Here is a 22,605-nt window from a genome sequence, read left to right as displayed (position 1 = left end):
AGTTCATTATTGATTACCTACAATGGTAGGTAGGTACTTCTCTAAAATTGCACATCACAAGTCACTTAAAATATTATTTAACGAAGTAGGTACTATTATTAATGTTTTATTATTACTATTAGGTACATACAAAATTATGTGCATGTGTGATTTAAAAGTTAATTATTTACTTTAAAACTTTCAGATTGCGTTATTATAAAATTTAAAAATGAGGAATAACACGAGCAAAATTAATAATGAGAAAATTCATATAACATACCTGAATAATTCAAGCGCGTTTCTCATTTTTACGTTTAGTAAAACATTATAATCCATAGGGCCTTGTTTGTAATTTTATTAAAAATAAAAACTTCTTCATAATTATGTGTTTCATTTTTCGAATTTCGAATATTAAATAAATTCCTAAATTCCCACGGTGACTGCAGCATTAATTAATTAAAAACACTTTTTTAGAATCCCCGATGAATTCCAATTCTGTTTACAGTGTCAGTAGGTTTGTGATTTCTACATAAAATTTTGTATTTTCGGCAACACAGTGTTATTATAACATGGTGTTAACTCATAGAGGAATTAAATTCCTCTGAACCTCTATGTGTTAACTGCCCATTGCCGGTCATGTCTCGTTCTATCGCAAGAATCACCATTTGGTGAGAGCGAGATCAAAAACGGAAATGGATAGTTAACACTGTGGCCGTACAACTATCAAGTATTTTTACTTTGTTTTGTATTGAGTTTTTAGTAGGAGTATAGCAAAAATATCATTTTTTTACAATTTATTTGTTAAACCAAAATCTGCGTATAGAGAACAATCTTATGTCAAAGTCAAAGATGTAAAATGTCATTAATGTCAATGTCATTCTGAGCAAGTGACGCATCGAGGAGGGTCGCCCTGTGGTCGCCCTACTAATTTTATTTGCAAAATTGTATGAATTTCTCGGTTATTATTGGCAATATTTAGACGAAACTTGCTTTTGAACTAATATTTTTACAATATAAACGTGATTTGATACATTGATGTGTTAGATTTCTATCGTGAGAGTGATTTGACTACGTGTGAGCTCAACCGGCAGTAGATTTCAAGGTACAGTGGTTTATTTTACTGAATTTTCCTATAAATTACGGCAATATAAACTTACAGGTATATGGTTGTTTACAAAAAAGTGTGATTCAGCTGCTCTCACGGGTGATTGTTCACGAATATTAATGTAAACAAAAAAGGAGAGAGTTGCTCGAAATGGATTGTTTAGAAATTGATTGGGCTGGCGAACCCGCGCTGATCATTAGAAGTGTCTAATAAGTCAAGATAATTTTAGTCACGACAGTTCTTACGCGATAGTGTAGTGATATCACCTGTTATCAGCACAATATTTGCGAAAATGGTAGGTTAATTTAATTTCATTGAGTTACAATCGTGTTGATAAATATTTAGGAGTGTGTACTTGATAATTCGTTTGTATTTTAGATAACAGTCGTGCAATAATAACATTCCATCTCTGTTAGAACATGACACTCTTCTCTGTGAGTTATTTTTGATTTGCTGATGACTACTAAATTTACTAAAATACTTTTTATTATCTCGTGGCATAATATATCTTTATTTCAAATTAAAGAGTATGTAGATACTTATAAATTTCAAGCTACTGATTTTCATCAATAAAACAGACAACAAGCTTTGTCATTTATGTATTGGATTGCCTAAATGCAACACACATAATATGTTTCTACTTAGTTGAATGAATAAGAAAAGATGAGTCAGCTTTCCAGTGAACATTAGAAAATCTTTGTAATAATGAAATGTATTACCTAATAATGCTAATAAAGAGCTTGTAGCAATTACATGAGAATGTTTCTGTTGCTGAAAAAGCAGGCTACTAAATAACCCACTTAAAAGATTCCAAATCTTATGTATTTAAAATAGTTACACAAACAAACATCATCATTAGACATTTTCTTATTAGAACACTAGCTTTCTGCCCACGGCTTTGCCCGTGTGGAATTTTGTATGTCACAGAAAAACGGGACCCAAACTATCTCTATACCAAATTGCATCAAAATCGGTTCAGTGGTTTAGGCGTGAAAGCAAGACAGACTGAGTTACTTTCGCATTTATAATATTAGTATAGATTTGAGCTTGCTAAATAAGTTTATATCCTACTAATATTATAAATGCGAAAGTTTGTGTGGATGTCTGGATGTTTGTTACTCTTTCACACAAAAACTACTGAACGGATTTTGATGAAACTTTACAGTATTATTATTTATAACCCAGAATAACTTATAGGCTATAATTTATGACGATATGTGACAAACTAAATTTCACGCGGGTGAAGCCGCGGGCAAAAGCTAGTTATTCATAATGTTATTTAAAAATATGAATGAAATTGTGTTATGGTGTAGATGTGGAAAGCAGCAACGGATGTGGCTGCCCCAGCGCTAGCCGAGGCTGACGATTGGGAGACCGATCCAGACTTCGTGAACGATGTCACCGAGCACGAGCAACGATGGGGCCCTGGGGGACGGAACGTTGAAGCTATTGAGTAAGTAATAGTCATATTTGTGTTATTTCAATTTATTTAGAGACTATTAAAGCCTTACTTGTGCCGTGCCGTGTGGTGACGGCAGAGTAGAATACATTTGTCACCAACCCCTACTCTTCCCGCGGGTGTCGTAAGAGGCGACTTAGGGACTACACATCAAACAGAGAACGGGCAGCAGCGCTCTCTGAAAAACATCAATCTTTTAAACTGCGATCTCCAACCCGCCTGCCAGGCGTGGGGATTATAAAAAAACCCTCCACTATAGTGGAGGAGGCTCATAATCCAGTAGTGGACTGTAAAGGGCTGTTGATGATTAAAGCCTTACTTATTTTAAATCTTTGTTTGTCACCTGTCATCCACTTTGCGATGGAGGGAAGTCGAACCTTAATTTCGAACTCCTCCTATGTTCTTCTGATTAATTTCGTTGTGGGTCCAATGACAGTTTAACTTTCCCCCGGGACAAACTTGACCTTCATTGGTTGGGTTTTTGTGGCGGTCAAGCTGTAGATCCTGGCTACACAGGAGTTGCAGTGGTGGGAACGAGAGGTGGGAATAGTCCCGTTTACTTGTATTTTCCATTGATTGGCCAGTAAACTGAATACATATGTTTCAATACATAAGCATTCAACTATTTACGCCACAAAACAGTAAAATGAACTAATTACTTATTAGATCATCACAGGTGTCACAGGTGACCACTTAATTTATAGTCTTTTTCACCTAAGTAAGATGATCCGTATGACGTTTCGAGTTTGAAAGATTTAGAGATGTCACATAACTAAACCATAGCGATTTATCTATCGATTTTTTTCGAAGAGTTAGTAAAACCTACTTTTAGAGAAATATTTTGTATAGGTGATATTTAACAAAAAACATGTTTTTTACATTTACAAATATTATTGTAACAATTTTTTGTTGATAATATTCAAATTTCATGGTTCATGTTCAAAAAAACGATTCCTAAAAAGTACTGGTTCTGTTTCTTTAAATTAAAAACCATTAATTTATTTTTAATGCGTTTATTAAAGTAAATAATCGAAAAATATAATTGACTTTTGTGATGTTTTTAATAACTAAGTATTCACTGCAATCGATTAATGAACCGCGGATACAATCGATTTTATTATACAAGAAATACCCCAGCACTAAATCTATTCCGTTTCACACATTTAGTACATGAAATAAATGATATTTTTACATCGTATTTAATTAAAATATAATCAATAGACTCAGATTTTACTATATATTTCAAGACAAGGTAGTTATTTTTTTTTATTATATTGCTAATAAAATACAAATATTTTTTCAAAAATATTCTGCATATGTAGTATGCGTAATATGGATAACCTTGAAGTGTCATACGGATCATCTTACGTGAAAAAGACTATAATTAGGTGTAGATAAGCACTTCACTCCTTTTATCAAGTTATTTTTGTAATATTGAAAAATTATTATTTGAATTTATACTTTGTTTATTATTTATTAATTGGCTGACCGTATAAATAAATATAAAAGACCTCCAACAAAAATCAAACTACTGCTACTGTGCCACATGCAATACAGAGTAAACCTAGAGAGATTTATCATTAAGGAACATCATCCAAAATTTTTAAGTTTATTACTTGTTATGGTCACGAACTTAATTCAATAAACAGTTTAGGGAAGCTCGTGGGGTCAATCACTCGGTTATTTATAAACACCAGACAAGGAGGAAACGTGTGGGCTCGGTGATTCATGTAATTTACAAAACATTATGCTGTATACTACATGTCATCGTAAAATTGTGAATTCCGTCAGATTATAATCTGACGTAGTTAGATTACAGTCTAACCTAACCCACTCTTGGTTTATAATATTACGCGTTATATTATAAACTGACGGAATTCACATAATATGATTTTTCTGCAGCATGGCGAAGCTTAGAGAAGAAGTTTTTGAAGCCGATAAAATGGAGAAACAGAAGCAGTATGAGAAAGGACCGAAGCCTTCTTTTGGGTAAGTTTGTATCAAAGAATTAACATTATTCTGAATACAGTTGGGTTGAAAATTGTGTGTATCGTTTCGCGCGCGAAAGTTTGCGAGAGAGAATGTATGGATTTTTGTTATTCTTCACGCGAAAAAAATATTACGCACGCGGGTAAAAGTGGACAGTTTGTGAGTCAACACGTTATTGAGCCATGTCAGACGCATCGAGCGACTCTGGAGGTAATTTCGGAAATAATAAAAGAGCTACCTTCAGAAAACTTACTAAACCAACCAGTTCATAAACCAATGGGAATTTAGTGAAAGAAAAATTCAACACAACTATTTATGAAGGGTGTAAATTTTTTTTTCTTTGTTTACATTTTAACTCTGTGATTTCACAATAAAAACAATTTGAATTTAGATTTAAAGGTGTTACATTATGTTTTCCTTATTATGAATGCAAATGTTTATAACTGAAATGTTTTTTGTTTTAGCTATGGAGGAAAGTTCGGGGTACAAGCCGATCGTATGGACAAATCGGCTGTGGGCCACGACTACGTCGGCAAAACTGAGAAACACGTCTCCCAAAAAGATTATGCTCAAGGTATTGTGCATATTTTGGGTTTAACGCCCGTATTCACAAACATTACTATGAGGTCTCACAGTGCACGTGGACGCACAGGGTCACACACTAACCAAGCACAGAGCTCTATTCAACGCTGTGCGTTCGATTGCTGCTTCACTTAAGCATTGATCGTTTGTGAATACGGATGTTATTATGGTACCAAGCTCATCAACAAATTATTACAGTGATGATAAAACTTTCAAATGATTGTAGACCTTATTATAAAGGTATAAAGTTCAATATTCATAGCGAATAATTAGCGTTTTTGTTTTATGTTAATCTGCTGTCAACTGACTCAATATTAGTTGAAAACTCGCACCTATTACAAAGGATTAAAGTGCTACAGGGTTAAGTTTGATGTGCCTTCTTCCATGTACAGAAATACAGATATTATTGCATGCTAGTTATAAATACCAATCGAATGAAAAGAAATGTGATTTCTATTACTTTATTGCAAACGAAAGCGCATATTGTTTTCTGTATTTGTTTTAGTTTTAGCACCCACTTTCTAAGCTAATGATTCCAGTATTTAACAATGAGACATTACTTGCACTATATCATTAGCACTACTGAAGTGATAATTTGCAGAAATGTACATTTAAAACAGAAATAATGTTTTTCTCCTTAGAGTAAGTTAACTCCGTTTTGCTGGCTTTTCACACTATTCTAATATTGGAGCTCAATGTAAGCTACTATAGCCCAACGGTGAAGCTGTTGGACTGGCCCCGGATCCGAGTAACGCTGGTTCGAATTCCACCACCGCTGGGCTGGTAAACTTACCCTTAGCAAAAGTATAGTTTAGCGAGGGGTTAGTAGGACTTTTGGTGCTTACGCCCGTATTCACAAACGATGCTTGCTTAAGTGAAGCAGCATATCGAACGCACAGCGTTGAATAGAGCTCTGTGATTGGTTTGTGTGTCATCCTGTGCGTCTACGCGCACTGTGAGACCTCATAGTATTGTTTATGAATCATCATCATCACCATCATTTCAGCCATAGGACGTCCACTGCTGAACATAGGCCTCCCCTAATGCTTTTCACGTTGATCGATTGGACATATAGAATAGAATAGAATACCTTTATTCAGCATATCGAACGCACAGCGTTGAATAGAGCTCTGTGATTGGTTCATGTGTCACCCTGTGTGTCCACGCGCACTGTGAGACCTCATAGCAGTAATATTTATGAATACGGGTGTTACAGTCTGGTCAGCATTGAGAGTGTAGTGGAGACTAATGCCCGTTTTCACCATCAATCCCTAATTTTTAAGTTACTCCTATGAAAACAGAATTCCTGTTATGTGTTACCATAGGGGACACTTAAAAAATAGGGATTGATGGTGAAAACTGGCTTAAATGACCCTTTTTTTAATTTGACAGGAGGCAACCTGCAGTTGATGATGAAAAATTTCTTAGCGATTAGAGTCTACTACCCCATATTGATGAAATAAAACGCGACCATATCAGCGTATTACACTTGAAAATTTCGACGGGTTCATCCAGTGTCTAAGTAGCTCAGTTGGAAGAGCTATCGCCCGGCAAGCGAAAGGTCGTGGGCTCGATTCCCGCCTTAAGCAGTTCGATTTTTTCAAGTTATTTAAAAAATGATGATGATAATTTAATTTTGCATTGTGTCAGGTTTTGGCGGCAAATTCGGCGTGCAAACTGACCGAATGGATGCATCTGCCGTGGGGCATGACTACGTGGGAACCGTGGACAAGCACGAGTCGCAGACGGACTACTCGCGCGGCTTCGGCGGCAAGTACGGCGTGCAGACTGACCGAGTTGACAAGGTGAGCTGTGAACCTTGTGTTTTAGGTCATAAGGTCGAGTTCGGCGTGCAAACTGACCGAATGGATGCATCTGCCGTGGGGCACGACTACGTGGGTACCGTGGACAAGCACAAGTCGCAGACGGACTACTCGCGCGGCTTCGGTGGCAAGTACGGCGTGCAGACTGACCGCGTTGACAAGGTGAGATGTGAACCTTGTGTCCTAGGTCTTAAGGTTGAGTTTAGTAGGTGCAGACTGTCTTCGTTCACAAAGGGCGCTGACCGCGTTGACAAGTTGAGCTGTGGACCTTGTGTCTTAGGCCATAAGGTTGAGTTTAGTAGGTGCAGATAGTCTGTGTCCATAAGGTGCGCTGTTGTGAGCCTTGTGTCTTAGGTCGTAAGGTCGAGTTCGGCGTGCAAACTGACCTCATGGACGCGTCGGCCGTGGGGCACGACTACGTGTAGCTAGGTAGCCAAGGCTACAAAGCCAAGAAAAAATAATTGTGTAAACTTGGCGAAAATGGGACGTTGTAGCTAGCATACGTTACAATGTTGTAGCGCAGTAACTATATTATTATGCGGTGAAACCGAACACCGATACCGCATGCTGTGGCCATCGCTGCTGTGTAAAATGAGTTCATCAGTCGCGTTTGCATCAATCGCGTGAATAAGTGTTTTTTGTGGTGATCAGAAGACGTTAATATGGCTTCAATTGTCTTTTCATCCCTTTAAGCTATGACTGTTCAATGATGAGTACTACCGTTATGGATCGTGAGGTAAGTCCCAAAAAGAACCTAACTTTGCAATGCTACTGGTATTCGTTTCAACTTTTGGTTGACTTCCATCTTCCACTTGCTAGGCAAAGGTCTACAAAGATGTCCAGTTGTTTTCCGCGACCTTCACTTGATCGTCAGTCCGTTGAGTAGGTGACCTGCCTACACCAAGTTGCCCGTATTCTCCAAACGATGACTTTTCTGCCCTAACGGCTATTAATTCTACGTTAATGCAGGGAAACTCATAGCACGCTCCATTGCCCTTTTGGCGACCTTCTTACGAGGTCCATAGTTTTAACGGTCGGTAGATCTATTCTCATAAATAAAACACTGGATTTTCACATTATATTGCCTCATTTTAAATGCAATTCATCACTTAGCATAAACTGACGTTTCTAGAGTGACATTGACATTACTTACGTCAATGTCAGTTTGACAGCAGCTCATTGGCTATAAACGATACTGATATTTTAACGTTTAGATTGTTCACAATTAACAATAGTAAGGGACCTACATTTATTTATGGTTTTTGCCACAGAGCGCCGCCGGCTGGGAGCATCGAGAGCAAATAGAGAAGCACTCCTCTCAAAAGGACTACGCCGCGGGCTTCGGCGGCAAGTTCGGCGTGCAGGCCGACCGCCAGGACGCGAGTGCGCTCGGCTGGGACCACAGGGAAGACGCGCACCACCACCACTCGCAGAAGGGTAGGTTATAGGCACTGCAGGAGACTAGTGACGTCACAGCGTCCCGCCACCAGTTAGGGTGACACTCCTCGCGAAAAGATACAGGCAGCAACAAACTAGTGTCGTCACAGAGCGCCGCTGGGATCCCTCATTGGTATGACCTGCATCTCCTCAACTCGCAAAAAGGGTGAGAGACTGACAGCACAGCAGATTAGTGTCTTCACAGAATGTCGCCGGCTAGAGAAGTACTCCTCACAGAAGGGAATATACAGATAGTGTCAGGCTAGTGTCGTCAAAAAGTCGACACGCTGACTGGAAGCATCTTAGGACGCGCAATACCACTACTCGCAGAAGAGTGAGATACTGACATCACAGTAGTCTAGTCTAGTAGTAGTAGTCTAGTCTAGTGTCTTTACAGACTTTCGCCGGCAGAAGGGTGAGATACTAATACCATAGCGTTCTTCTAGGTCACATATCACAGAGCGCCACAACGTCTTAGGCTACTAGGATTATATCACAGGGTGAGCTAGAGACCACAACAGACTAGTGTCGTCATACAGTGGACGTGCAGTATCACTACTGGCAAAAGAGTCAGACACTAACATCATAGCAGATTAGTGTCTTCAATCAAAGGGTTTCACCGGCTAGAGAGGCACTCCTCACAGAAGGGTAGGTCGCTGACGTCACAGCAGACTAGTGACGTCATAGTGTCGTCACAGACCGCCAGGACGCCAGCGCGCTCGGCTGGGACCACAGAGAAGACGCGCACCACCACCACTCGCAGAAGGGTAAGGATATTGTTACTACAGCATTCTAGTGACGTCATAGAGCGTCGCGCCGCCAGTTAGGATGACACTCCTTGCGAAATGATACAAGCAGTAACAGCTGAACAGCCTAATGTCGTCATAGAGCGCCGCCTGCGGGACCACAGATAAGACGCTTACGTGTGGAACTACTACCACTGGCAGAAGAGTGAGATACTGACACCATACCAGACTAGTCTCTTCACAGAACGCAATGAAGTGGTAGCGCTGTGTGCTATGTGTTGCCGAATAAATGTCGAATAAAATTCGACTACCGCGTATTATCTATCGAAACAACAATAATTATATTATCTGATGTTTCTATTCCTTCTGAGTATCCCTATAAGTGTTGATTAGTTTGGAACTAGAAAGTGAGCCCATAAACGTCCCATTGAATTTTGTGGGTACCACCCTTCATTACATATTCCACCACACGAGTCCAGTGCGAATAGATGAAGATATAGTAAAGCACCGATGGCGCTGTATAAAATGGCCAAGGGCCATCATCAGGCCATTTATTCTCCACTGCAAATAGGAAAACCCTTTCTGATTTACTTAGGAATTCAATTGGCTAGACAAGTTGGCCTATCTAGCCAAGTCAGATCCTAAGGCTGTGTAAAATATTCATCATCATTTCAGCCACAGGACGTCAACTGCTGAACATAGGCCTCCCGCAAAGGATATTTATGTATTAACGTCCGCCATTTGTGTGCAGATTACGCCATCGGCTTCGGCGGCAAGTTCGGCGTGCAGACCGACCGCCAGGACGCCAGCGCCGTTGGCTGGGACCACCAGGAGAAGACGCCCGCGCACGCCAGCCAGGTCGACCACAAGAAGGTACCTTATTGTGTACTCATTAAGGTTCATTTCAGCTTGCTAGTCATCTGTCTATTGGGACATTAGACAAAGACGTCTGTGCACGCCAGTGACGCCAGCCAGGTCGACCACAAGAAGGNGCCGCCGGTTGGGAGCATCGCGAGCAAATAGAGAAGCACTCCTCTCAAAAGGACTACGCCGCGGGCTTCGGCGGCAAGTTCGGCGTGCAGGCCGACCGCCAGGACGCGAGTGCGCTCGGCTGGGACCACAGGGAAGACGCGCACCACCACCATTCGCAGAAGGGTAGGTTACATACCACATTAGTTTAGTGACGTCATAGAGTGCCATCAGCTAGAGTTCCTTACAGAAGGGTAAGCAGACAGGCACCACAGCGGACTAGGGTCGTCACAGCGCCCAGCATCGTGAGATATTAATGTTATCACAATCTAGTGTCGTCACAGAGCGCTGCTAGCTAAAGAAGTACATAATCGCCAAGAAGGGAGGATACGAACAGCGTCTGACTAGTGTCGTCAATAAGCCGACGCGCTGACTGGAAGCATCTATTGGACGCGCAGTACAACATAGGTACTAGGTTTATCCCAGAGTGCCGCAGCGTCCTAAGCTACTAGGGTTATCACAGAGCAAGCTGGGACGATAAGGAGGACGCGCAGCATCAGAGTGAGACACTGACAGCATAGCAGTTTAGTGTCTTCAAAGGGTGTCGGCGTCTAGAGAGCACTCCTCGCAATAGGGTAAGACAGAGACAGCATCAGACTAGTGACGTCATAGTGTCGTCACAGACCGCCAGGACGCGAGTGCGCTCGGCTGGGACCACAGGGAAGACGCGCACCACCACCACTCGCAGAAGGGTAGGTCGCTGACGTCACAGCAGACTAGTGACGTCATAGTGTCGTCACAGACCGCCAGGACGCCAGCGTTGACCGGACACTTTTCCTCAGCCAGACGGACTCTGATTGCTGGCCACCACGCGCTATCGAAGGCCCCCTCTATATCCAGTGAGACTAGGGTTACCAGCTTCTTCAGCTTAATCTTACCCTGAATATGGTTCACTAGAGTATAGAGGGCGTCCTCGGTGCTCCTCTGGGGCATGAATCCGTACTGGCGAGTACTAATCCTCGGTACTAGGTGCCACTTCATCCTTGCTACTATCATCTTCTCCAGGATCTTCCCCAAAACTGGCAGTAGACCTATCGGTCTGTATGCTTTGGGGTTCGTGTAGTCTTCCTTGCCCGGTTTTCTTAATACCACCACCGTGGCCTCCTTCCATGTGTCCGGGAAGCACCCCAATGTGAGGCACTTGTTGGCCAGGGCAAGGAATGCGTCCAGATCCTGGGCGATCGCTCGACTGCAGATGTCAGCTGTGAAGCCATCAGTGAAGAAGGTACCTTATTGTGTACTCACTAAGGTTCATATCAGCTTGCTAGTCTCTTAGGAACATCAGGACAAGAAGCCAGGGCACGCCAGCCAGGTCGACCACAAGAAGGTACCTTATTGTGTACTCACTAAGGTTCATATCAGCTTGCTTGTCTCTTGGGAACATCAGGACAAGAAGCCTGCGCACGCCAGCCAGGTCGACCACAAGAAGGTACCTTATTACGTACTCACTAAGGTTCATATCACCTTGCCAGTCATCTGTCTATTGGGACATTAGACAAAGACGTCTGTGCACGCCAGTTGACGCCAGCCAGGTCGACCACAAGAAGGTACCTTATTACATCTAACTAAGGTTCATATCAGCTTAACCTATTACATGCTTACTAAGGTACTACTTATCTAGTGAAATTTACGGGAAGCGCCAGGATTCAGGCAGCGTAGGACCGGTCATTTGGGAAACTTTCTGAGGCCTTTGCACAGAAGTGACATTTGGTTGAAAAGAATGAAGGTTTATTAAGCAGTCATGTCTGTCTCCGCTTTGAAACGGAGGGAAGTCGATTTATATTTCGAATAGATATGTTGACACCACCACTCAATTGACGTACTTTTTAAAACTGTCAAAACAATCAAATGCAAATGCAATCTTTTAACCCTTAACGTAGCAAAAACCCACTTTGTAATATTTACCGCTAAAAACAAAAAAATCCCAAACTTTCAACCATTAATGATCAATAATATAACAATAAGCAAAACAAATACTGAAAAATATTTAGGACTAATTTTAGATAATCATCTCACATGGGAGCCTCACATTCGAAAAATAAGGGCCAAATTATTATCCTTGACCGGTGCCCTTCGCGCCATAGTTCGATGTTTACCACATAGTATACGATACGACATATATAATACAACGGCGAAGCCTCACATTGACTATTTGATTGAAATTTAGGGGTCTGCGGCCAAATCTAACCTTAAACTTATACAAACATCACAAAATAAATTAATAAAAACACTATTCCAATATGACTACCTGACGGCAACAGCAAAACTATATATGGATACAAAAATATTATATTCCAAACTAATAATGAATATCCCCAGCTAAACGTTTAAGGAACCCAAACAAAATAATACTGCGCTCGCCACGAACTAACTTTGGAAAAAAGAACATTACTTTTGAAAGTGCCCAAATGTATAACAAATTACCAAATAATATTAAAGTCGTAAAGAGTACGGACGCATTCAAAAGAAAACTTAAAGCCTATTTACTTAATCATCCAGACGCAAACAAATCACAATGATTTATCATTATAACTTGCGAGACGCTTCTAGCTGCGCTTATCCGTGTAACGGCCAAAACCCGTTCCTTTTGTTTCGCTTCACTGTAGCTCGATCGCTCGTATTGACAGTGCCGTGTGTCGTCTTGTTTAATGATACCAAACTACCCATCCACACTAACTTAGTTTAGCACGCTCGCGTATTTGTAAAACGTTTATTTTAATAAATATATATTTTTTTAGTTCTAAGTTCTCATGTAAGTGAAGTAATTCTTATGAGAATAAAGTTTCTTTACCCGTAAAACGAAACTCTCCCATAGATTTTGTATGGCATTACAAGCAAGTGACGTCACTATTTTGTCAACTCAATCAAACTACTTTTTTCAATTACAATGCGAACAAAAATCGTAATTTACAGGTAATTTAAAATGAATTAAGTTTTTAAGACCAGAATGAAGGGTCTTTTTAAAACAGTTGTGGTTTCGAATTATTGGGGTATGGTGTCAAACTGTCTATTCCTCTTCATGATTGTAAATTATAAATGTACTGTAGTGTAAAATCACAATACGAACTACACTTGATTCAAAAACTCAGTTAAATGTTTCATGTAGTTCAGCAGAGACAATTAATGTTCGGGCAACCTCCATTTGAGATGTACATAAGTGCCTAAATAACCTAAAATAAAAATAAATAACAAAAGATATCTCTAGGGCTTCGGCGGCAAGTTCGGCGTGGAAACCGACCGAGTGGACAAGTCGGCTCACCGTTTCGACGAGGTAGAAAAGGTCGGCACCAACTACACCAAGCAGAAGCCCGATATCGGCGGCGCCAAGCCCTCGTCTATTCGCGCCAAGTTTGAAAACATGGCCAAGGAGAAGGAACAGGTGGGTTCATCATCATCATAGAATCTTAAATCTAGAATGTGCCATAAATTGTATGATTCGCCACTACACACCCTCACAAACTGCGGACGTATAACGCGCTAGTGTAGGCGAACACATGTTTTATGTAAAATATTTAGATTTTAATACAAAAAAAAGTACTCTTAATATTGTAGATACAAAATTTTTCTCAAAGAAAAATTACACCCTGTATTTTTATTTTTTATTACACCGATCGTTAGGGTTAAGTATAAGGATGAAATCCCTCTAACATACTAGATAAATCAAATGAAAGGAAAACCATGAAATCTTGAATTATTTTAATTATGTTACAGAAAATTGTATGGGTATGGTAGTGAATTTTCGAAAATTTTTCGAAAATCTTTGAATGCAGTTCTTTTTCTTTTCAAAAATAATGGAATGTTTTCTTACAGTAAAATTTTGTTTACAGTATTAAGAGTACTTTCCCTCCAGGTGGCATTTCAAAATTCCACCCTGTAAGGTGACTGACTGACATAGTGATCTATCTATCAACGCACAGCCCAAACCACTGGACGGATCGGGCTGAAATTTAGCTTGCAGGTAGATATTATGACATAGGCATCCGCTAAGAAAGGATTTAGCAACTCCACCCCTAAGGGGGTAAGACGGGGTCCACGCGTACGAAGTCGCGGGCGGCCGCTAGTCTATAATAAAAGCGAAATACCACTCACTGGTTAATCACGACATATTTATGCCCATGCGGCGGAATACAGCTGATCTAATTATAAAACTTATGACCTCACTTATGTACCTGTGATTTCACAATAAACACGATTTGAATTATTTATCATTTCAGGAAGCCCTACAGTCAGTGCAGAGGATAAGACAGCAAAGGGAACAAATGGACAAGGATTTATCACAAAAGGTAAAAGTCTACTATGTTCACTTTTAAACATTTATTTTATTTAAAAAATACAATTCCGCTTTTTTTTACAATTAGAGAAAAACGTTTTTTGATATGTTGAAAGTTTTATTGACATTTTATTTGTCTAAGGCCCAGAACAGACGGTGAAACGCAACTGCAACGAAACTGCAACTGCTAGTTACTTTTGAGTTACATCTAAGTTTCTGCCATAGCGTCCGTTGAGAGACCACATATGACGCGACCAGTTTGAAACTTTCAGTTTCATTCATCAGAATCATCAGAAAGTTGCAGTTTCGTTGCAGTTGCGTTTCACCGTCTGTTTTGGACCTAACTCGAAATCATGATTGCTTTGACAGTATAATATACCATTTATACTCATTCTCAAATCCGNATTTGGTGAGATTTTACCTGACCCCCTCCCCCACCCCCCTAATCTCACGTGATATTTAATAAAATGCCTATTTTGTAATGTCTATGCTTCGAGTCTATTAGATTTATATGAAAAAATCAGTAACCCAGTGTCGTGGCACGCGCAGTGCAGGGTTCCGTAGCTTCTCGTCGTTTAGTAAGACAAGCAATTGCTTCAACCTAGGACCAGTTTTTTGATTCATAGTTAAAATAACTAATGGTTATACTACTAATGGTTAAATATTAATAAAATGTAAACTAATAGTTAAAAAATGTACTAAAAGTCAAGTTAAACATTGTTATAAAAACATTTTTATTTGTTATTTATTAACCACTTGTCATTTGACATCTGTCAAATTGACTATTGGTTACTTTAACTACGAATACATATTATTTTCATACGTATGTAATGTCATTTTTTAGGGTTCCGTAGTCCTGACAAGGAACCCTTATAGTTTCGATATGTCTGTCTGTCTGTCCGAGGTTTCGCTTGGAAACTATTGGCACTGGTGATGTATTATACAATTTCTTAACCAGTAAAAATTCCTTAGAAGAAAATATGAAAAGTGACTTTAGATGAAGTAATTGCTTGCTTCTGAAATATATTGTGGTGATGACAGACAACTACGGAAGCCTACACTGCGCGTGGCACGACACGCACTTGGCCAATTTTTTACGCAATATCGATGCCGATGAAGTTTTTTTTTAATTTCGAATTTTCTTAATTTCGACATTTATTCTGCATCTTTAGTGTTCACAAATGCAGATGGAGGCATTTTTAGTTTAATTTGATTAGCCGGTTTAGAATAAATTGTCATTATCATCATAAAAGAACTTTTTTTTTTACTTCAATAACCCAGTTTTCTGGCAGTTTTACTCTATTTCTTGCGGGAAAAATTACGTGATATTTTCCGAGACCCCCCCTCTCCCCTAAGTGAGATTTAGTGAGGTTTTCATTGACCCCCTCCCCCCCCCTAAAAGTCTCACGTAATTTATGGACGCCCTAACAGCTGAACAGACTAATGTCCTCATAGAGCGCCGCCTGCTGGGACCACAGACAAGACGCTTACGCGTGGAACTACTACCACTGGCAGAAGAGTGAGATACTGACACCATACCAGACTAGTCTCTTCACAGAACGCAATGAAGTGGTAGCGCTGTGTGCTATGTGTTGCCGAATAAATGTCGAATAAAATTCTACTACCGCGTATTATCTATCGAAACAACAATAATTATATTATCTGATGTTTCTATTCCTTCTGAGTATCCCTATAAGTGTTGATTAGTTTGGAACTAGAAAGTAAGCCCATAAACGTCCCATTGAATTTTGTGGGTACCACCCATCATTACATATTCCACCACACGAGTCCAGTGCGAATAGATGAAGATATAGGAAAGCACCGATGGCGCTGTATAAAATGGCCAAGGGCCATCATCAGGCCATTTATTCTCCACTGCAAATAGGAAAACCCTTTCTGATTTACTTAGGAATTCAATTGGCTAGACAAGTTGGCCTATCTAGCCAAGTCAGATCCTAAGGCTGTGTAAAATATTCATCATCATTTCAGCCACAGGACGTCAACTGCTGAACATAGGCCTCCCCCAAAAGGATATTTATGTATGAACGTCCGTCATTTGTGTGCAGATTACGCCATCGGCTTCGGCGGCAAGTTCGGCGTGCAGACCGACCGTCAGGATGCGAGCGCCGTCGGCTGGGACCACCAGGAGAAGACGCCTGCGCACGCCAGCCAGGTCGACCACAAGAAGGTACCTTATTTCCTTATTACTAAGGCTCACTGTTGGGAAGAAAATCTCTGGAGATGGTATTGTTGGTGTTTGTATTTTCACACTGAATAGTCTTTTGTCTTAAATTGTAATGTCCGAATGTGGGCCGATCGATAAAAAGCAACACGCACAGATGAACGGCTATCTATGATTCATTGTATGAATTAGTTTGTCTCGAGTTCCGGTAGTTCAATAAGAAAGGAAAAAGGACCATAGATGGAGCTTTACAAACAGTTGCTCATAAGTAAACAGAGGGCGCTAAATATTGGTTTACAACACACTTCAGCTGGTCTCATTGTTTCCAAAGTTTTTTATCGATGCTCCAGTAAAAGTCGCGAGAAGTGTCTAAATGCTGGCAGTGTAGGACACATCGTTGCGGACATACTTAGGAGGCCTTTTTTAGAAAGTCCATTTAAGAGTAGGCGCACACCGTTGATTTTTAGTTGGCCGATAGTTGTGCCCGATTTTAATTTGTATGAAGAATTGGCGAAATCGAATCGGCGTAGTGTGCGCACTCCCATACATGCCCATACTGATCAACTGCCCGACTAAACTATCGGCCGACGAAAAATCAACGTTGTGCGCCTACTCTTAGATGTGCATAAGAGCTCTGTACCCTTTATCATAAATAAATAACACAAATATTCCCAGGGCTTCGGCGGCAAGTTCGGCGTGGAAACCGACCGAGTGGACAAGTCGGCTCACCGTTTCGACGAGGTAGAAAAGGTCGGCACCAACTACACCAAGCAGAAGCCCGATATCGGCGGCGCCAAGCCCTCGTCTATACGCGCCAAGTTTGAAAACATGGCTAAGGAGAAGGAACAGGTGGGTTCATCATCATCATAGAATCTTAAATCTAGAATGTGCCATAAATTGTATGATTCGCCACTACACACCCTCACAAACTGCGGACGTATAACGCGCTAGTGTAGGCGAACACATGTTTTATGTAAAATATTTAGATTTTAATACAAAAAAAAGTACTCTTAATATTGTAGATAGAAAATTTTTCTCAAAGAAAAATTACACCCTGTATTTTTATTTTTTATTACACCGTTCGTTAGGGTTAAGTATAAGGATGAAATCCCTCTAACATACTAGATAAATCAAATGAAAGGAAAACCATGAAATCTTGAATTATTTTCATTATGTTACAGAAAATTGTATGGGTATGGTAGTGAATTTTCGAAAATTTTTCGAAAATCTTTGAATGCAGTTCTTTTTCTTTTCAAAAATAATGGAATGTTTTCTTACAGTAAAATTTTGTTTACAGTATTAAGAGTACTTTCCCTCCAGGTGGCATTTCAAAATTCCACCCTGTAAGGTGACTGACTGACTGACTGACTGACATAGTGATCTATCTATCAACGCACAGCCCAAACCACTGGACGGATCGGGCTGAAATTTAGCATGCAGGTAGATATTATGACATAGGCATCCGCTAAGAAAGGATTTAGCAACTCCACCCCTAAGGGGGTAAGACGGGGTCCACGCGTACGAAGTCGCGGGCGGCCGCTAGTCTATAATAAAAGCGAAATACCACTCACTGGTTAATCACGACATATTTATGCCCATGCGGCGGAACACAGCTGATCTAATTATAAAATGTATGACCTCACTTTATGTACCTGTGATTTCACAATAAACACAATTTGAATTTGAATTCTTTATCATTTCAGGAAGCCCTACAGTCAGTGCAGAGGATAAGACAGCAAAGGGAACAAATGGACAAGGATTTATCGCAAAAGGTAAAATAAGTCTACTATGTTCACTTTTAAATGTTTATTTTATTATGAAATAAAATTCCGTTTTTTTTCCAATTAGAGAAAAACATTTTTTGATATGTTGAAGTTATGTATAAAGTTTTATTGACATTTTATTCGTCTAAGGCCCAGAACAGACGGTGAAACGCAACTGCAACAAAACTGCAACTGCTAGTTACTTTTGAGTTGCATCTAAGTTTCTGCCATAGCGTCCGTTGAGAGACCACACATGACGCGACCAGTTTGAAACTTTCAGTTTCATTCATCAGAATCATCAGAAAGTTGCAGTTTCGTTGCAGTTGCGTTTCACCGTCTGTTCTGGGCCTAACTCGAAATCATGATTGCTTTGACAGTATAATATACCATTTATACTCATTCTCAAATCCATTTTTCAGGAAAAAGACCGGCTAGCCAAAGAAAAGGAATCCGAACCTGAAATCGAACCAGCACCAGTAGAAAAACTCCCAGAGCCCGCCGAAGTCAAACCACCGCAGCCAATACTGACACACACACAAGTGGAAACCAAACCAATACAGACCAAGGTGGAAGAAGACCCGGTGGCCCAGGAGATCACCAAAGTGATGGAAGCCAGTGAACCGAAGCAAGCTAATCTGCCTGACGTCACGCTGGTTGGCGATAAAGAGCATAAGGAAGAGGTTAGTTTGTTTAGCCACGTTATTTTGAACTTTATTGCTTTGTGTTTAGGTGCAGAAATAAGCTCACACTGCGGCGCCCGTCGCACAGTCGCGACAGCAATATAATTACGCTCAAACGATAAGGATGGGTAGCTTGGGGTCATTGGACGAAATTCTACGTGCTCGGCGACCGGGCTATATCAGCTTTGAGCCATACAGAAATGAGAGTAGAATTGCATGATATTGTTGCCGGNATTGCATGATATTGTTGCCGGGGTACATACGATCGAGACGACGTAATTTATGTACATTTGCGTGCGTTTGCCCGGCATCTATACAGGATGTCCCAAAAAGTAGTGTCAAGCCGAAGCCCAGAGGTAAAGCATCACTAATCACTAGGGCAGAGTAAATACAAATAAGTAGGTCATCTTCATAGAAACGCACTGAGCGCGGTTTGTATGTGAGCGTGCCAACACGTATGCGGCGCGCACGCACACACTGACAAAATTTAGCGGGGATTAGCGGGGAGTTGCGCCGAATTTTGTAATTACGTATTGGCGCGCTTGGTGCGTTTCTACGAAGATGACCTTCTCATTTGTATTTACTCTGACTAGAGCTTCCCAAATCACCGTGACTTTTGATAGTTTTCGAGTTATGTTTTTTTTTACAACATAAGATTATTTATTTAGTTATACAGGATTTTAGTTTACATTCGTGTTATGGATGTCTATACCACATCCTACTAATATTATAAATGCGAAAGTTTGGATGTCTGGATGTCGGGATGTCTGGATGTTTGTTACTCTTTCACGCAAAAACTACTAAAAGGATTTTTATGAAACTTTACAGTATTATTGTTTATAATCCAGAATAACATATAGGCTATAATTTATGACGATCTGTGACAAACTAAATTTCACGCGGGTGAAGCCGCGGGCAAAAGCTAGTATCATCTATTATATAAAAGAAAGTCGTGTTAGTTACTCCACTTATAACTCAAGAACGGCTGAACCGATTTAGCTGAAAATTGTCAGGGAGGTAGTTTAGAGCCAGGAGAAGGACATAGGATACTTTTTATCCCGTTATTTATTGCCATTAAGGCGGAACAAAGTTCGCCGGGTCAGCTAGTAAATTATAAACTCTTATTTTTTTCCAGATAACCCGTCAGCCTACGATAGTGGTGTCCCCTGTCGGTTGGGAAGGCTCTCTCTCGGGCGAAGCGGAGGGCGAGGGCGACGACGAAGATGGATACACGGCGCGCGCCCTGTACGACTACCAGGCCGCCGCGCCCGATGAGATCTCCTTCGACCCTGATGACGTCATCACTAACATCGTCATGGTGAGTGAGATTGTGCCTAGTATCTAGCCCAACATCCTGATGCGTGCGCTTGATATTATTCTATAGCTCGACTTTCGCCTAGCGCGGCAACCACATAAAAAGCCTAACAAAATCCGGACAGGCCGGACAAGAAAATTTTTGGCCGGACACGACTGTAAAAAGCCAGACATGTCCGGCTAAAGCCGGACACCTGGCAACCCTAGGCGCACAGTTCGCTGTATCTTGAATCACACACATCATCAAAATGAGTGCGCAATCTTCGTCTAATAGACTGCCGCACACGGCGAGACCTTCTACCCCGATGACGTCATCACTAACATCGTCATGGTAAGAGAAATTGTACCCAGTGTCCAAGGCATAAGGTGCACAGTCCGCTGTATCTTGAAGCAACATCATCAAAATGAGTGCGCAATCTTCGTCTAATAGTCCGCCGAACACGGCGAGACCTCTTTCGACCGCCTGACGTCATCACAACATCGTCAAGTGAGTGCGCACTCTCCAATTAATAGACCTCTTGGTGGATGCTAGTTTGCGCTCAGTGCTAAGGATATAAGGTGCATAATCCGTTGACCCTCGGATTTCGGGCGAAGCGGAGGGCGAGGGCGACGACGAGGACGGGTACACGGCGCGCGCCCTGTACGACTACCAGGCCGCCGCGCCCGATGAGATCTCCTTCACTTTTTGGCGGGAAGTTGAAAAGGGCGGTCTATTTGTTTTTATTTAATTCGTATTTTATTGTTAGTTTGTGTATATTTTGTAAAAAAATTGTTGTAAATTAGTAATTTAGTGTGATTAGTGTATATATTATATAGGGGTAAGTCCATTTGCATATTTATAAACTATGGAGACGGAACCAGCANTAAACTTCTAATGCTCGTAACTCAGTTCAGACTGAGTTTAGAGGTATACATGCCATAGTAAGTTTGGTTTAAAACACTATTTTGAAATCAAAAAACAAAGTTTGGTCGATGGCCGCGCGAAAAAAAAAGACGCCACCTTCCATACAAAATCTGGCATTGCCATTTAGCGGGGATTAGCGGGGAGTTGCGCCGAATTTTATAATTACGTATTGGCGCACTCACATATAAACCGCGCTCGGTGCCTTTCTACGAAGATGACCTTCTCATTTGTATTTACTCTGACTTGGGCTTCCCAAATCACCGTGACTTGATAGTTTTCGAGTTATGGTTTTTTTACAACATAAGATTATTTATTTATTTATACAGGATTTTAGTTTACATTCGTGTTATGGATGTAAATACTTCTACTCTGCCAATACCACATCCTACTAATATTATAAATGCGAAAGTTTGGATGTCTGGATGTTTGTTACTCTTTCACGCAAAAACTACTAAAAGGATTTTTATGAAACTTTACAGTATTAATGTTTATAATCCAGAATAACATATCTATATATATAAAAATGAAACCCGTTTCGCGTTGTCACGGCATCACGAGTGAACGGCTGAACCGATTTCGATAATTCTTTTTTTTAAATGTTTGTGGAAGTCCAAGGATGGTTCTTACGGAAAAAAATATTAAGAAAATCTCTACGCTAAGGCGGTACGAAGTTCGCCGGGTCAGCTAGTAGGCTATAATTTATGACGATCTGTGACAAACTAAATTTCACGCGGGTGAAGCCGCGGGCAAAAGCTAGTATCATATCTTATATATATAAAAGAAAGTCGTGTTAGTTACATCACTTATAACTCAAGAACGGCTGAACCGATTTAGCTGAAAATTGTCAGGGAGGTAGTTTAGAGCCAGGAGAAGGACATAGGATACTTTTTATCCCGTTCGAAATAAAAAATAGTCTGCTTATTTATTGCCATTAAGGCGGAACAAAGTTCGCCGGGTCAGCTAGTCATAAATAAAACATTATTTTTTCCAGATAACCCGTCAGCCTACGATAGTGGTGTCCCCTGTCGGTTGGGAAGGCTCTCTCTCGGGCGAAGCGGAGGGCGAGGGTGACGATGAAGACGGATACACGGCGCGCGCCCTGTACGACTACCAGGCCGCCGCGCCTGACGAGATCTCATTTGACCCTGATGACGTCATCACCAACATCGTCATGGTGAGTGCGAGTTTGTACACAGTGACTAAGGAATAAGGTGCACATTCCGTTGTGACTTGAATCAACATCATCAAAATGAGTGCGCAATCTCCGTCTAATAGTCCGCCGCACACGGCGAGACCTCTTTCGACCGCCTGACGTCTCACAACATCGTCAAGTGAGTGCGCAC

The 22,605-nt window shown here is 40.8% G+C and overlaps 1 protein-coding gene across 1 annotated transcript; it reads left to right on the top strand.

Annotated features, from left to right (window-relative positions):
- Positions 1-866: 866 nt before the first annotated feature.
- Positions 867-20,427, top strand: Cortactin (cortactin). The gene is made up of 12 exons (XM_028308297.1): positions 867-1,081; positions 2,398-2,537; positions 4,446-4,532; positions 4,997-5,106; positions 6,765-6,919; positions 8,209-8,313; positions 10,781-10,841; positions 16,486-16,607; positions 17,277-17,450; positions 18,305-18,373; positions 18,784-19,044; positions 20,180-20,427. The coding sequence occupies exons 2-12, from the start codon at positions 2,398-2,400 to the stop codon at positions 20,387-20,389; spliced, it is 1,494 nt and encodes a 497-aa protein (XP_028164098.1). The 5' UTR covers positions 867-1,081; the 3' UTR covers positions 20,390-20,427.
- The last annotated feature ends 2,178 nt before the right edge of the window (positions 20,428-22,605 follow it).

Source organism: Ostrinia furnacalis, unplaced genomic scaffold (assembly GCF_004193835.3).
Source record: "Ostrinia furnacalis isolate ACB-3 unplaced genomic scaffold, ASM419383v2 OfSCF2409, whole genome shotgun sequence".
Classification (NCBI taxonomy): domain Eukaryota; kingdom Metazoa; phylum Arthropoda; class Insecta; order Lepidoptera; family Crambidae; genus Ostrinia; species Ostrinia furnacalis.
Note: the sequence above shows the minus strand (reverse complement) of the source record. Positions and strands in the feature narration are given on the sequence as shown.